We start from the raw sequence: 16,343 nt of genomic DNA on the forward strand, positions 1-16,343 counted from the left end.
CAAAACATCGTAAAAGAACAACCCCGGCTGGCCTATCATGTCACCTTTACTGGCCTTTGCTAGCAAAAAGCAAGCTTTGCTTAACCTGTTGAATCCTCCTGAGGCAAGCTTGAGCACGCCTTATGGCTGCCTCCACGCTGCTGTCGCTCTTCTTCCGGCTCCCATCACGACCACCGGTTTGTCTTGATGCTGATGACGACTTCTGTGCCTTGTTCTTCTGTTGCAGGCTCCGCCGCTCGGTCTCAGTCTTCCTCTTTCGAGTAGATGACGCTGCGAGGAAAGAGAGCAGAGAAAGAACAATCGATGTGGTAGACGATGTATGAACAACCGGTCGGAATGGAGAAAAGAGGGGAATAAGATACTTTGTGTGGGAACAGCAGCAGAAGCCAGAGGAGGACCGAAGGCGTCATCGTCGACAGCACGGGGGAAGAGTTGAGCGCCGGAGTTGGGTTGGGAGATGAACGATTTGAGATCGAGCTTGAGATGGTGGAAGCGGGTGGGATGCTGCGATTCCAGCATCTCCAGCTCCTCCTTCGCCCTCTCCACCAACCACGACTCGTACACCATCATGAGGGTAACACCAAAAGACTTGTCACAGTGACCATCTTTTCTCTTTGCTTTGCTTATACTTTTTGTTTATAGCAAGTAGAGGAGGAGACCGCAAGGGGGTTGCTGTCATATCACACCTGGTTGGAATTGGAGCGGAAGCTTCGCGGTGTGACAACCATCCAACACCAATTGTGTTCCACTTTCTTATACCACGAGTGATGGACGAAATCAATAGACTATTATGCCCTCGTTGCTTCAAAAACTTGAATATGAGTTCCAATACAGCATTCATTAAAAAATTATCCTCCAACATCTCAAGTTTTGGAACCAGAATAAATATTCATAATAATTTCGAGGACCAGACATGAGCATTGCAGCATTACCGTCATTGCAACATTACCTTAATGCAATGTTTAGTTACAAGGAAGTAATATATATCCATCAGTAGCGATACTTGGTGGAGTAGTCTTTTGGAGCAATCACCAGACCACGGCCTTTCCTTGCACCCCTGTACACAGTCTCCACGATGTCGATGAATTCCTGCTTATCCTTGAGGGCCCAATTAATCTTGTTGTTGTTCCCTGTCCCGAGATCGATCATAATATGCTTGTTCCTGAAGAAGAACATCACGGTCGAGGGATCATACAGCTCGTACATGGTATTGAAGTCCGGCACCTCGGTGATATCAACCAGGTAGATCACTGCAAAGTTCTTTATGGTTTCTGCAACAGAAGCCAGCACTTCATCCATCTGCAGACAAAAATATCAGATACCCTAAGTTCCATTGGGTGACTACATATGACAGATACATGCATGCCAAGTTTTCAAAATTTTGTATTAATCCCTTTACGTCAAAGTGTTGTGCATGCCCTGAAATCAATTATACACTACCGAGGAACAAAAAGCAAGCCATTAGGTTCTAATTATTTGGAGTTAGCTGCATGCACACTCTATGTATGACAATATCTGTCATTAGATTAAAGAGTATTCAAATATATTTTTATTATTTCTAGTAAAGACTTACTATTTCTGTTTGCATTTCCTCACACCACTAATCCTAATCAACTCACTCTATCTAACCATAACATTCATAAGTTAACTTTGAATATATTCAGTATAAATTGAGCATATATTTATGTTTTAATATATAAAGTCACCAGATATTCCTATATATCTCTGAAACATATGCATGAACACTCCTTTATGTTGTTCTAGGGGTTTTCAGATATAAAGGAAATCATCAACAATTTTGCAAGTAACTCATATTAGAAGATCTATAAAAAAACCTCTTCAATTTGCCGATCAAGAAAATTAAAATATTGTGTTGGCTTCTATCATCAGACCTTGAAGTTGGGATTACTGAACTGGCACATCTCAGCCTCCGGCCAAGCTGGATATGATAGAAGCTACTGATATAGTGCACATTTTAGTTTAAATTAATATTCAGTTAGCTCAGATGTGTTAGGTTTATGACTTAGCCTTTGATTGGATAAACTAGGTTCAGGCATATAAATTTTGTTTTCTATCCTTAAATGGTTCCAGCATGTTCTTTGTCATGGATTTCAGGTATGCCATTAAAAAATCAACTAGATTAAAAATTGAGTCGTGCTAGATTATGAGTAGGTATGTGATTGTAGGAGTTCAGTCAGCTACTATTTCAAATAACAAATAATTATGAAGTATAAAAAAAAAGATCATGTGATTTCTTCAATGACTACTATTTTCTTATTTGTTTTCATAGTACACAAGTCCAAGAAGAAGCCAAATTAAGCAACAAAGTTCAGCAGTTTGCCTATCTCTCTTTTTTAAAGAAGCCATTCATCCTTATTAAACCAAGCTAAAATCCAGCTAACCCAAAACAGAGAAAGATAATGGTTACTTGTCTATTGGGACTTCAAGTTTGAGCTATATGCCTACAGAAAATAGAACTCTCTAAGTAATTTTGGGAAGTAATGGCATCTGATTGTCCAGTTAAACTTCACTTTCGAATTCTCTTGCCTGTTCTCTCATAAATCCTCTGGCTGCTGATTTATGCTTTTAATATATTCCCAGAAACAATACTCTTTTTTCAATCCAATAAACCCGATTGAGTTGACCTGAACCCTCACTATTCACTTACATCAAGATACCAACGATACATCACTGAGCTACTAAAGAATAAATAATAACTCACACTATTAATCTCTTAGAGTGGAATATGGCACCAACTTAAAGATAATCTCTTCCAAATTGTAGCAATCCAAACTCATCTCGGAATAAGACCCTTTTTTCGGAAGACTGATTAAAAATCCATGGGATTTCACCTGGATTAAGAATAAATTCTTATAATACAATGAATATATTGATGAAGCAGAGGGATAATTTTACAGTCACCTTGTGATGCAAGAGAATAATGCAAGCAAGATGATGAGAAAGATGATTATTTATTCTCATTCTCGGAATAAGAACCTTTTTTCGGAAGTCTGATTAAAAATCCATGGGATTTCACATGGATTAAGAATAAGTTGTTATAATACAATGAATATATTGATGAAGCAGAGGGATAATTTTACAGTCATCTTGTGATACAAGAGAATAATGCAAACAAGATGATAAGAAAGATGCTTATTTATTCTCATTCATTATATGTGAACGCCAATCTATTCCAATTGAACTCAGCATAAACTCCCCTACGTACAAATCTGAAACTTTGTTTGATCGAAGTCCGTACAATCGAATGTGTCCAAACTCTAATCCCTGACCCAAATCGGTTGCATGTCCAACCACACTGCCAAGCATGGCGGAGATCAGCAGGGAACCATTCTTGACTGACATTTAGTCAACCAATTATAGAAATCAGGTAAAGACTACTACAACGGCAAACGAATGCTGCTACTTAGGGTTAGTCCAAAACAGAAAAAGAAAAGATTGTAACTTCAAGTGGATTTCAGAAATATAACGGACGAGTCATACGATTTCGCACGCAAACCCTAATTGATGGCCGATTCCGACCAAGAACAGAAGCGAGAAATAAAAGGGACCCAGATCAAGAGAATCAAGAAAGAGGAGAATAAAGACCGGGTTACCTGCATGCAGGTCTCGTCCCAGTCATGGCCGAAGCGGATGACGACCAGGCGCTCCTCCTCCGCCAGGATCGCCTGATCCACCGCCCACCCTGAGTGCAGGTGCGGCAAAAGGTACGACATCTCCCTCGCTCGCCGTCTATCTCTCTCTCTCTCTGCGAAAACAGAACCAAACGAGCAGAGAAAGCAGCATATAAATAAAATAATAATATTTTTAACTTTAGAATCATCTAGCAATGAGGGAGAGCGTGGGCCCACCGAAGCTCCCAGACAATCGCAGCCGTCAGATATATCAATCTTGTCCGAATTAATGGCTATGATCGTCCATTCAATCTCCCAAACGTATCATTCGCTTTCTTGCTAATTGACGCCACCAATTAGTTCCTTTCGGGCCGCCAGATAGTCCAACGCTTTGGGGTCCACTTTAAATCCTCCAGTTACAATCCAGGTAGCAAAGAGAGGAAAACGATGAGATTGATGATGTTAATTTGTCACCGCCCGAGAGCTACGTGTCAATTTCTAATTGGATTTTAATTATTTTTACATATCAAATGCCAGACAAAAATAGATAATATATTTTTTAAATAATAATAATAATATAGAAGTCCCAAAATTTGCCTCTCTCATCGCCCTTCTCATCAATTCCTCTTCCTCCACCCTCTCATTGTCATAAGAAACTCCTCTCTTTCTACTTCGGAGGATTCTCCCTTATAACATGAGTGTCCTCCCCAATATTCAATAATAATATCATAATCTAAGACTCTCTCACCCTTATCACCACCATATGTCGATTACCTGCGTAGCTTTCTCCAGCGATGTAGAAGTCATGAGATTTGAACTGTGGGAACCTCTTGAACCAGTTGAGAAGAAATATGTAGGAGTCCTCAGCTACAAACAGTTGCATCGGACAAGAAGTTGATCTGAACATTTCATTGCGTAGATCAGAGGTCGTATTAGTGTAAGAAAACCCCACGCCAACTGGGGACTCGAGGAATAGCAAATTGGCCTCTGCAATTAAGACTTGATGTTCTTAGGTTCCATTTTACGAGTGTCAGTGAAGAAGAAGCATTTTCCTTTGTCATGAATGCTCGTTGACTTGTGTATCAGAAAAGGTCCGAGCTCCTCTGCCGCTCCATACCCAATGGAAGAACAACCAGGCCCTGCGACCAGAAAGAATTCCAGGAGAATACAGAACACTGTAACTCCATTACAGAGCAAAGGCATACCTCCATTAAGCCAAAGGAGAAGCGGCTTCTTCTTGGGGGCGTGGGTGGCCTCGAAGAACCAGTAGAAGAGCCCCCGACCGTGGCTCTCGTTGACGGTCACGTAGCCGGCGTAGTGGCTGAAGTTGACAGGGGCTGGCCGGGGAGCCGGACCACCCGGTCGGCCTGCTGTTGCTTCGACGCTTTATAGTCCACTTCGTCTGTGTCGGCGAGAGCAAAAGAGCGGCACAAGATGAAGAAGAAAAGGAAGAAAGAAAACGATGAAGTTGCAATGCAGCGAAGAGAACGTTGGAGCGCGAAGAAGACCGAGTGAACTCTCTTTGCTGCATGCGATAAGACCGGAGGAAGCAATACATAATTGATGGAAGATCCCGCGACGAGGGGAAGGCACGCAGAAGACAGCAGCACAACTGCAAAGTTGATGCCAATATATGAAAAGTGCATGGAAAGAGACACCCAAATCGATCCGCTCAATAAAGGACTGAAAAAGATCAAAAGACATCTCCTACTATAAAAAAAATTCATGAATCACTTTAATCCTTATAATTTATTCATATTTAAAATAATTTATATATTTATAAAAATAGTTAATAGACATTAAAATTTTATAACTCATAATAAATTATTTAATATAATAATATATATAATTTAAGTTTAAAAAAGATTTAAGATTTATTTTAGCCCATGTAGTTTTGATCGTAGATCATTTAAGCTATTATGGTTTACTCATGTCTAAAATAGTCCGTACATTTTAAAAAATTAATATATAAGTTTCTCTCGTCAAGTTTGAGTTAACAGACATTATTGTTTACTTACATGACATGCTGACTCATAATAAATTATTAATATAATGACATATGCAATTTAAGTTTAAAAAAAAGTTAAGATCCATTTTGTCGAAAAAGAGAAAACGACGGAGACTATAGTTACAGATAAAGGAAAAGAGATAAAGGCAAGAGAGGTCGGAGACAAAGATGAGAGAGAGGTGGGTGAAGATACTCAGGAGGAGGAAGAGGGACAAGACGACCATAATGTACCTAACATTAGATTAATTGATGCACATCTACTTAAGGCAGGATCGAAAGCTCATAAACTCATTGTCAGTGTCAGAGAGGCTACGTACGTGTGATGCCCTACTAAGCAGCAGCGACTCGGTGTTATTGTTGGTGGTCGCTTCCACGATGACACCTCATTTTTCCATTGATGAATGTTAATTTTTTAAAAACTCAAATTACACATGCAACTATATTAATGATTTATTATCAGTCAACGTACCACGTAGTAAATTCTAATGTCTATTAACTCGGACTTGACATGAGGGGTTTATTTATCACGTTTTTAAAAATATGAGGGTTATTTTAGATACGAGAAAACTACAAGGATTTAAGAGATCCATGACCAAAATCATAAGAGTTAAAATGAATCTTAATTCTAAAAAATAAAATTTTATTTTAAAGTTATTTTTTACGAGGAATTAGATGCAATATGAAATGATTTTTTTTATAAAATAAAAATATATTTAACGTTATGACACCACAAATATGGTACCAAATTAGTTGGACTTACACATCATTCTCTCCCATTAATTAAGAAGTTTCATTAGTCGGATTTAGTCCAAATGGTTACGGAAGTTGGCTTTGTTTGGGTTATTAAAGTCAACACGTAGAATAAGTTGGTGCAACAAAACCCAAAACTCGACTACAAACTTACACTTTGTGAAATACGATGCATGGAATCCATAAGAAATCGATAACAATAGCTCCGAATTGAAATTCAACTAAAAATAGGAAGTCGATGCCATGCAAACTTCTAAATTATTCTTTTAATCCTCAAAATAATTTTTAACTGTCAAATCATCTTCCAACCCCCACCTCAACTATTTTGGGTGCTATCATTGATTTGGCGCACAAAAGGAAGTGGAGCTAATTCTCATGTTCGTTATCATCTTCACCTAACTCCAAAGATTTCATAAGCTTCTCCGCATGGGTTCTTCATTAAAACAAAAAGGAAATGGTCTCTATCTGTGATAAAACACAATATGTTGCTTCACATGGCAGTTCAATTGCTGAAACATACAAGAAAGCCCTACTTTTTGACCTTGATGTTGATTCTCCAACCATCAACCAAAAGAAAGAACAATAATAACTCAAAACAAGTGACAATGGATTGCATACTCTTCTAATCATGGCTAATGGATGCTTTAGGTGAATAAAGTGACGATCTACATGTTGAGAAGAAGATAGTATACATGGTTGCTTAATCATCCAAGTAATTATCCAGTAGCGCAGGATGATCAACTTTGTTCGAATCATTCCTGAAGCTTTCTTTCTCGGTAGAGCAGCCAGTGTCACTCCTGTGACAGAAACAAGAAAAGAAGGCAGCCAAGGCAGGTGTGTTTGGCGACCATGCATCCTTAAGTCGCACCTAATTTCCACCCTCCACATCAGTCTCATCTCTCCGACCACCCTCACCTACCTCCATCCTCCACACTTGAGACCTCCTTCCCAGCTTCCCTTGCATCATGTACTAACCAAACCCAAGCATAAATCTGCTTAACATGAGACTGCCAAAGCTCCGCATGTTTGGCACTTTCAGCTCACCAAATCAAACAGCTCGTTACATCAAAACGAGACAGATTCTGTAAGAAATCTTCCCCCACCATGCAAAAGTTCTATATTAATGGCCGCTCTCTAACACTCCAACATCAGTTGTTGTCTCTCTCTCTCTCTCTCTCTCTCTCTCTCTCTCTCTCTCTCTTTTCTAAGCAGGTGGACACAATGAACTCCTGCAACGATACCACCATGTCGGACAGCCAAAGAGCTTCCTCTGGTATCAGTGGCTTCTTCTCGCTGTTGCCGGAGATCCAAACTTTTGAGCTGTTTCTGGCTGTGTCCATCTTCATAACCATTCACTCACTCAGGCAAGGGAAGCGTCAGGGCCTCGCGGTGTGGCCGGTGGTCGGCATGCTCCCGTCTCTGCTCCTCGGCATCCGCAACGACATGTACGAGTGGGTCACCGGCGTGATCGAGCGGCAGGGGGGCACGTTCACTTTCCGTGGCCCGTGGTTCACCAACCTCCACTGCGTCGTGACGGCCGACCCCCGCAACCTCGAGCACCTCCTCAAGACCAAGTTCTCCAGCTTCCCCAAGGGCGAGTACTTCCGCGGCACCGTGCGCGACTTCCTCGGCGACGGCATCTTCAGCGCCGACGACGAGACCTGGCGAAAGCAGCGCAAGACGGCGAGCCTGGAGTTCCACTCCGCCGAGTTCCGGGCCATGACCGCCCGGTCCCTCGTCGAGCTCGTCCACTCGAGGCTGCTCCCGGTGCTCGAGGCAGCCCACGACGGCCGCGCGCAGATCGACCTCCAGGACGTGCTCCTGAGGCTCACGTTCGACAACGTGTGCATGATCGCCTTCGGAATCGACCCGGGCTGCCTCCGTCCGGGCCAGCCGGAGATTCCGTTCGCCAAAGCCTTCGAGGACGCGACGGAGGCCACCATCATACGCTTCATCACGCCCACCGCCATCTGGAAAGCACTGCGCTACCTCGACCTCGGGAGCGAGAGATGGCTCAGGCGGTCGCTGAAGCGGGTCGACGAGTTCGCCTACGACGTCATAAGAACAAGGAAGAAGGAGCTATCGTTGGAGTCTGGCGACAAGAACAGTACGGCGAGAACCGACCTCCTGACCGTGTTCACTAGGCTCAAAGACGAGGACGGGAAAGGCTTCTCCGACAAGTTTCTGAGAGACGTCTGCGTCAACTTCATACTCGCCGGCCGCGACACCTCGTCGGTGGCGTTGGCCTGGTTCTTCTATCTTCTCGACAAACACCCGGAAGTAGAGGAGAAGATTCTTGGGGAAATCAACACGATAGTGAAGGAAAGAGGATCAAGAAATGACGGCGAGGGAGCAGAGGGCGAAGAACTAGTGTTCAGGCCAGAGGAGGTGAAGAAGATGGAGTATCTGCAAGCGGCGCTGTCAGAAGCTCTCAGACTGTATCCTTCGGTGCCAGTGGACCACAAGGAGGTACGAAATGCAGATCAATTTGGCTCTTCGGTTTCTTCTCTCGCCTCATGATTCGATTGCGATCCCTCAGGTTGTGGAGGACGAAGTGTTCCCAGATGGCACGGCACTGAAGAAGGGAACCAAGGTCGTGTACGCCATCTTCTCCATGGGAAGGATGGAAAGCATATGGGGGAAGGACTGCAGGGACTACAAACCAGAGAGGTGGCTAAAGGACGGCCGCTTCATGAGCGAGTCCGCGTACAAGTTCACGGCCTTCAACGGCGGTCCGAGGCTGTGCCTGGGGAAAGACTTCGCGTACTACCAGATGAAGTTTGTGGCAGCTTCGATCCTCCGCCGCTACCATGTGAGGGTTGCAGAGGGCCACCCGGTGGCGCCCAAGATGGCGCTGACCATGTACATGAAGTATGGATTGAAGGTCACACTCTGCAGAAGGGACGAGATGTGAGCCCTGAGAAGAAGTAGCGACGAGGAACCCCCAAGGTTTTCATGGATCATAATAATGAACGTTGTCTAAAGCAGTAGTAGCGGAAGACAGTATGTTTCTTTATATTAGATTTTTCTTTGTTTTGTATTATGCATGGGAGAGTTGAGTGATGTATTATTAAGGTCATATACTTGATATAATCGAGTGTTTCATTTCCATCACCAAAAAATAGATACTTTGGTATATGAGGGTAATAATAGTGACAAGACTCGGGCTGACGTCAGTTGCCCCAAATGATGCCTCATGCCTTGATCGACCCGCCAGCTTCTGGTCAAACGGACCAGAACGTCGACCGAGGCGCATTAAAGTCTTGCTCAGGCTCGATCCTTCACGCCACGCCAACACCAGTGTCAGACGCTAACAGCCTGCCCCCTGCAAGCGGGCACCTCAGGAAGCAATAAGCTTCCCTATAAATATCCTCGCATTCTAGGGGGAGAGGGGGAAAAACACACACAAAAAAAGACCTCTTCACTCCATCTGACTTAATCATCGGAGGGGTCGGGCCGAGCACCCCGACTCGACCTTTGTGCAGGTGCGAAGCCGAAGGTCCCTACTGGATGCGCAGGCGAGGAGTTCCTGCCCGGAGGAAACGACGACCCCGTCCCGATCGGACCATCGCAGCCGGCCACCTCAGCGGACTCAAAGGCCGTCCCGGGAAGATCCCCGTCATCCGGACCCGAACCGAGCCGCGTCGGCCCCGAGGCCACGGCTCAAGGTTGTTTCCCATAACATTTTAGCGTTAGAAGGAGGGCCCGGAATGTCGGGTGATCACCCGAGTGGCTCAGATGAGCCTGCGACTCAATGTTGTTTCCCACAACATTTTGGCGTTAGAAGGAGGGCCCGGAATGTCGGGTGATCACCCGAGCAGCTCAGATGAGCCCGCGGCTGAGAGGTCACACCCGACTGGAGTCTCGGGGGAACATCCCCCGCACGGTGGTCATCGTGACGAACACCTCGCCATGACCTCAGAGCGCTATTGGCGGATATTCAAGGACCCGGGCCTGTCGTCGCCCGACGGCGCCCCCGCTGACCCCTCGCCCGTGTCGTCCGAGGCATTTCAGGACCTCGCTCATCAAGTCTGAGCTTTGATGGGTATGGTGCAAACCATTATCCCGCTCGTTTCTCATTCGGCGCACCTGCCTGCGATCCAACAACTGCGACAACACGAGGCGCTCGTTCGGGCCCACACGACACTTCCGGAGCTCCCCACTTCGCCTCGAGTCCGACCGGCCCCACTCGGGGATCCAGTGATGGCAAACCCGAGCGGTCGCCCGGAACCCGAGGCATTCTCTTCGGATTATATGGACTCCCTGAGGGCCCAGTTGCGTTTCGTCAGCCAGCAACTCGACGAGGTGTAGAAAGAGGTTCGCAGGTCCAAAGGAGAGCTTGGGGGGGACGCACATCAGGGATCTTCGTTCACACTCGAGATACAGGATCAGACAGTCCCCCTGAACTTCCAGTTCCCCTCTCTGGACGCATATGATGGCGCCACCGACCTAGCGGACCACGTAGCCGCTTTCCGTGCCCAAATGGCATTGTACGGAACCTCTGACGCTTTGATGTGCAGAGCGTTTCCCACCACTCTGAGAGGGCCGGCCCACGCGTGGTATGGCGGCTTGAAGACCGGAACGATCGCTTCCTTAGACCAGCTCATCAAGGACTTCGAGCTCCACTTCGTGGCCTATGCACGGCCAAAATCGTCCGTGACACTGCTCATCGGACTCAAATAAAGGGAGGACGAGCCCCTCTCACATTTTGTGGATCGCTTTGCCACGCAAATCCGGGGTTTGTCGGACACTCACCTCTCTTTGTTGGTGCATGCGTTTATGATAGGCCTGCGACCTTCCAGATTCCTCTAGTCCTTAGCGGAGCGACCTCCCACCATGGTGTCAAAGATGCTCCAGCGGGCTAACCGGTACATCGCAGCGAGGGCCTGGGCGGCCGTGAGGAGAAGGGACGACTTCCGACAGCGGGCTCCATAGAAGAGGTTAAGCACCCGCGGTGGCTATCCGATGTAGTCCTCGTGAAAAGAAATCTAGGCCCTGCCTTAGTCTCTTCCGAGCGAAGGTTCAATATCTACCTGATCGCCTCCCGGCTCGCGGTTAGCCCCGGCCTAAACTCTTCTGAATCTACACGGCTCGACCATAGACTACCCGAGTCTACCTCAGGGCGGCCTGCCCGCCTGAGCCGTATCCCTCGATCGTAGACTGTCGAGTCCACTTCAGCGCGACCTGCCCGCTTGAGCCGTGTCCCTCGGCCATAGACTCAGTCTATCTCAGGGCGGCCTCCCTGCATGAGCCGTATCCCTCGGCCTGAGTCGTGTCTCTCGGTCGTAGACTACCCAAGTCTACCTCAGGGTGGCCTGACCGCCTGAGTCGTATCCCTTGGCCGTAGACTACCTGAGTCTACCTCGGGGCGGCCTGTCCGCCTGAGCCGTATCCCTCGGCCGTAGACTACCCGAGTCTACTTCAGGGCGGCCTCCCCGCTTGAGTCGTATCCCTCGGCCGTAGACTACCCAAGTCCACACTTACACGGCCTCCCCGCTTGCGCCGTGCTCCTCGGCCATGTTGCCCGAGATCACGCTTGCGTGGCCTGCCCGCCTGCGTTGTGCTCCTCGGCCGCATGTTGCCCGAAACCACGCCTGCGCGGCCTACCCTCGCATTCTAGGGGGAGAGGGGGAAAAACACACACAAAAAAGACATCTTCATTCCATCTGACTTAATCGTCGGAGGGGTCGGGTTGAGCACCCCGACCCGACCTTTGTGCAGGTGCGAAGCCGAAGATCCCCACTGGACGCGCATACGAGGAGTTCCTGCCCGGAGGAAACGACGACCCCGTCCCGATCGAACCGCCGCAGCCAGCTACCTCAGCGGAGTCGAAGGTCGTCCCGGGAAGATCCCCGTCATCCGGACCCGAACCGAGCCGCGTCGACCCCGAGATCACGGCTCAAGGTTGTTTCCCACAACAATATCTATTTAGCAAGTATCAAAAAAAAAAAAACAAATAATAATAATAATAATACTAATAAGAATAAGAATAATAATAATAATAATAATAATAATAATAATAATAATAATAATAATAATAATAATAATAATAATAATAATAATAATGAAGAATCGACAAGTATCCAACAATATTCCGATCATATTATTCAGCATTAGTGCCTTAAGGACAATTCAGCCCTCGTTAGAGACAGCCTCGCCTTGTGTGGTAAGTTCATCAACAAAATTCCGCACCTCTTTCATCAGTTTCTTGTTCGTTCTAGCGATCCAAACTTCAGTCGCTAATTCTATCTGAAACCCATCGTCAACCCAATCTCTTTGGTGCCATCTGCATAGCAAGAACATACATACAACTTCAGAAGACCTCAAGTTGGTCCCATACTTGCTCATCTGCACTCAAACCAAGCTCCTTCTCCACCTTGTTCCACCCACCAACAAGATTCTCAGGGAACCGCTTCTTCACCTTATCAACCACTGCCTTTGCCTCTTCCAGCTTCGTTCCCTTTACCAATCCCTCCACTAGAAGCTTCATTGTGCGAAAACCTGGAACCTTATTCGACTTCAAGCTATCCTCGAACACCTCCAGCCCCGTGTCGACATCCCCATTCTCACACAATCGAGACAGAAAAATCTTAAACATCGTTGCGTTCGGACGGCAACCCTTCTCCCTGAGTCCTCTATATACCGCTTTGGCCTCTTCAAACTGGCCCGCATTGCAATGACATGTGAGAAGATAAGTGTAGGTGATCGTATCAGGCTTAATTCCCGCAGCTTCGATCTCCCCGATCAGCTCAAGAACATCCTCCGGCTTTCCCTGTCCAGCCCGATGCATAACCCTCACATTGTAAGCTGTAAGATCGGGCGCACACCCATTCCCAACCATCTCCTTCCACAGCGCCTCAGCCTCATCCGACTTCCCTTTCTTGTAAAGGGAATCGAGGAGCGTGGTGTAGATCACGGTGGTCGGCTCCAGATGCTTTACAGTCACCATCTCTTTCAACGTCTCGATGGCTTTGTCAGTCTTGCCGGTGAGGCAAAGAGCATTGACGAGGACGCCGTAGGAGACAACATCGGGCGTGATGGCGTGCTTCTCAGAGAGCTCAGCGAATAAGCCTGGAACGCGGTTGGGCTTCTTGGCCCGGATGCAGGCGGAGAGGAAAGCGTTGAAGGAGACAAGTGAATGGGGGGCGGAGATAAGGACGGGGACCTCGTCGAAGGTGCGCAGCGCGTGGTCGAGCATGCCGGCGGTGCCATACGAGAGGATGACAGTGGCGACGTAGTGCTCGGTGAGGCCGGCGGCAGCGGACATGCGGTACTCGAGGAGGGCCTCAACGTCAGAGAATCGGCGGGATCGGGCGAGGCGGCGGACGGTGAGCTCGAGGGCGTAGCGGGCGGAGGTCGAGGAGGTGGAGTCGGCAACGGAAGATAGGATGGTGACAGCCCGATCGGGGTCGAACTCCTTCCGGAGGCGGGACTTGGCGACGGCGGCTGAGATCCCGGTGCGAGTTGCAGGAGCGGTGGTGGAGAGGCGGCGGGGGAGGCAGCCGAGGAGGGAGAAGTGGCGACGCGCGGCGGAGAGATCGCCCATTCTACAACGTGACGGAAGACGGGTTTAGGGTTCTGATCCGGACTTAATGGAAGCCATTTTTGGATCCTTTAGGAGCTTCATAAGCCCAGCCCAGTGGACTAGATAATTTGTCGGCCCATCGAAGGAACGAAAACATCGAGATCGTTACCTTAAGATTCGGATTTGCGTTGGCAGAGAACCTTGACGACCAAAATTTCTGCGATGACTTGAGCGGTACCCTCACGCTCAAGTCAACTCTCTCTTCCGTGTTCATCCATCGAAGAATCTACTAACTCCCCCGCTGGCCCAAGTCAACGGAGAGCTTGCGGATTAACTACCACGTAGTTTTCGTTCGTTCAGCCACTCTGTTGCCAGTGTCTCGGACAACACGAGATCTGGTTGACCGCTTCGCCATGTGTTACGTTACCTGCGAAGACCTGCTGCAATGGCAAGCAAACAAAGTCATCGCTGTGTGTCATCAGAGATGCTGTGTGCTGACGCGAAGAACCATTGATACCGTTTCATCAGTAGCAATTATATCGAATAAAGAAAGAAAACGTAACGCATACTTGGTCAAGTACTTAAGGATTAGGTGTCAAACACATCTTAGAGACGCGTTTTAAGCCTTCTTATACAAATCGTATGATTCGATCGAGACAGCCAAGTGAAACGTGATTCCTGCATTGTTTTCGCTGGCGAACGGGTGATGAACCCGTTCGAAGTTGGGTAGCTGTGTCAAACCTACACCCGACGGATCGATTCTTTAATTCGGTCTGGTACGCCCCGACAGTCAGTGGAAATCGCTCGTCAGAGTGGGAACGGGTTGACCCGGTTCAGGACTCGAGCTTTCATTATTGTATGACAGCGGTAACCTCATTATCCAGTGGACTCAGCGTAGACTCGACACCAACGAACAAGATATCCATCCTGATATCCGACGTCGTCCTGGGTACGTATTCACCCCTACACCTTCTTCTTCCCATTCTCTCCTCCTTTGTCTTCAAAATTACGAAGCTTTGCCATTCTAGTCTGCCTCGTCAATACGACCCATTCAAAGTCGAGGTGGCAACGACGTGGTACTGACGAGTCCCAGAGGGTCGTATCGTCAATAAAGCAATCCGCGGCCACCCATCGTTTTGCCTCGGCCTCCTCCTATAAACCCCACAGCATACCATCCCTTATCCCGAACAAGAATAAGATAGCCTAAGCTGTATGCGATATGTTTTCCTTAATTAGGCGTTATGAGTCACTCTTCCCATCGAAGCCGTCGTCACTGAAGCCCTCGGCCTCGTCGGCCACTCGCTCATTGGAGGAAGCCCTCTCCCTCTGCCTTCGCTCCCTCCTCCCGATACCCGGAGACTCCCCGGGAGTCCCCCTGCGTTGGCTCCACCGCGCCGTCCGCATCCTCGCCCTCACTCTCGCCGCCACCGCTGCCCTCGTCTCCGACCGTTCCCTCCCCGGTGGCGTCGATTCCGATGCACTGACTGCCCACCTCGACGCCGGAGTTTCCTTCCTCGACGCCTGCAACGCTGCCTCCGCCGAGATCGCGCAATTGGAGCACCGGCTCCTCCCCCTACGCGTCGCGCTCCGCATCCTTCGCCCTGATGAGGTTGACGGTGACGAGAACGCCCTACGGCGGGCGCGCAGGGCGATCGCGGAGTGGGAGAGCACGCCGAGCGGCGAGATTGGGCGGTCGGCCGGGGAGCTGATCCGGAGAATGGCGCCGGATGAGCCGCCGCGCGGCAGCGCGTCGGCCGTGCGGAGGGCGACGTACGCGGTGGAGTCATTGTCGCGCCTGGTGATGGCGGCCGTGGTGGCGGTGCTCGGCGGCGGAGAGGGCAAGGCGCTGTTGGGCGAGATACGGGTCTCCGGCGAGTGGCCGTGGGCGGATGCCTTCAACGAGGTGGCGGCGGCGGTGTCTGGGCGACTACGAGTGGCCCTACCCGGCGAGCTGGAGGCGGTGGAGGCGGCGGTGAGGAGGTTGGCGGGCGTGATCGACGACGAAACGGAGGGATTGGGGATGGCAGTCGAGGCGGTTGAGATAACGACGGAGGAGTTGACGGTGGGTTTGGACGGTTTGACGGACGGCGTTAACGGAGCATTTCACGCCGCGATGGGAACCCGGACTGCCGCGTTGAAGAGCCTACGGTGTCGTCTGCGAGGGTGTTCATAAATCGATACACTCCTACTACATCAGGAATTCAAGGAAGCAATTGGCGCCATCTTCTCGAGGCACAAACAAAACTTACTATTGTGAATTTGTAGTTCAGTTATATGAATAAAATCAATAAATTTGTTGTCTGCTGTTTCATCAATGGAATAATTGTGTATGATTCGGACTAATTATAGGTTATTTTCGTATTTAGTTATTTTTAATATTTTCGATTTTTATATTTATAAAAATAAAATATTTAATTGATTATTTTTA

At 48.0% G+C, this 16,343-nt stretch overlaps 5 protein-coding genes across 5 annotated transcripts; 2 read left to right on the forward strand and 3 right to left on the reverse strand.

The window, feature by feature from the left end:
* Positions 1-46: 46 nt before the first annotated feature.
* LOC103989975 (uncharacterized) lies at positions 47-567 on the reverse strand. Its single transcript, XM_009408999.3, has 2 exons — positions 363-567; positions 47-270 (listed from the first exon to the last, which is right to left on the reverse strand). Exons 1-2 carry the CDS (start codon positions 565-567, stop codon positions 47-49), a joined length of 429 nt encoding a protein of 142 aa, XP_009407274.2.
* Positions 568-819: 252 nt separating this feature from the next.
* LOC135653281 (thioredoxin-like protein YLS8) lies at positions 820-3,789 on the reverse strand. Its single transcript, XM_065175090.1, has 2 exons — positions 3,615-3,789; positions 820-1,299 (listed from the first exon to the last, which is right to left on the reverse strand). The coding sequence occupies exons 1-2, from the start codon at positions 3,732-3,734 to the stop codon at positions 991-993; spliced, it is 429 nt and encodes a 142-aa protein (XP_065031162.1). The 5' UTR covers positions 3,735-3,789; the 3' UTR covers positions 820-990.
* Positions 3,790-7,539: 3,750 nt separating this feature from the next.
* On the forward strand, positions 7,540-9,514 carry LOC103990236 (cytochrome P450 86B1). Its single transcript, XM_009409422.3, has 2 exons — positions 7,540-8,859; positions 8,930-9,514. The coding sequence occupies exons 1-2, from the start codon at positions 7,612-7,614 to the stop codon at positions 9,302-9,304; spliced, it is 1,623 nt and encodes a 540-aa protein (XP_009407697.2). The 5' UTR covers positions 7,540-7,611; the 3' UTR covers positions 9,305-9,514.
* A 3,189-nt stretch (positions 9,515-12,703) lies between these two features.
* On the reverse strand, positions 12,704-13,936 carry LOC135672153 (pentatricopeptide repeat-containing protein At2g18520, mitochondrial-like). The gene has a single exon (XM_065180607.1). The coding sequence runs from the start codon at positions 13,934-13,936 to the stop codon at positions 12,704-12,706; it is 1,233 nt and encodes a 410-aa protein (XP_065036679.1).
* Positions 13,937-15,087: 1,151 nt separating this feature from the next.
* LOC103990385 (uncharacterized) lies at positions 15,088-16,226 on the forward strand. Its single transcript, XM_009409539.3, has one exon. The coding sequence runs from the start codon at positions 15,135-15,137 to the stop codon at positions 16,086-16,088; it is 954 nt and encodes a 317-aa protein (XP_009407814.2). The 5' UTR covers positions 15,088-15,134; the 3' UTR covers positions 16,089-16,226.
* The last annotated feature ends 117 nt before the right edge of the window (positions 16,227-16,343 follow it).

This window comes from Musa acuminata, chromosome BXJ1-4 (assembly GCF_036884655.1).
Source record: "Musa acuminata AAA Group cultivar baxijiao chromosome BXJ1-4, Cavendish_Baxijiao_AAA, whole genome shotgun sequence".
NCBI lineage: Eukaryota > Viridiplantae > Streptophyta > Magnoliopsida > Zingiberales > Musaceae > Musa > Musa acuminata.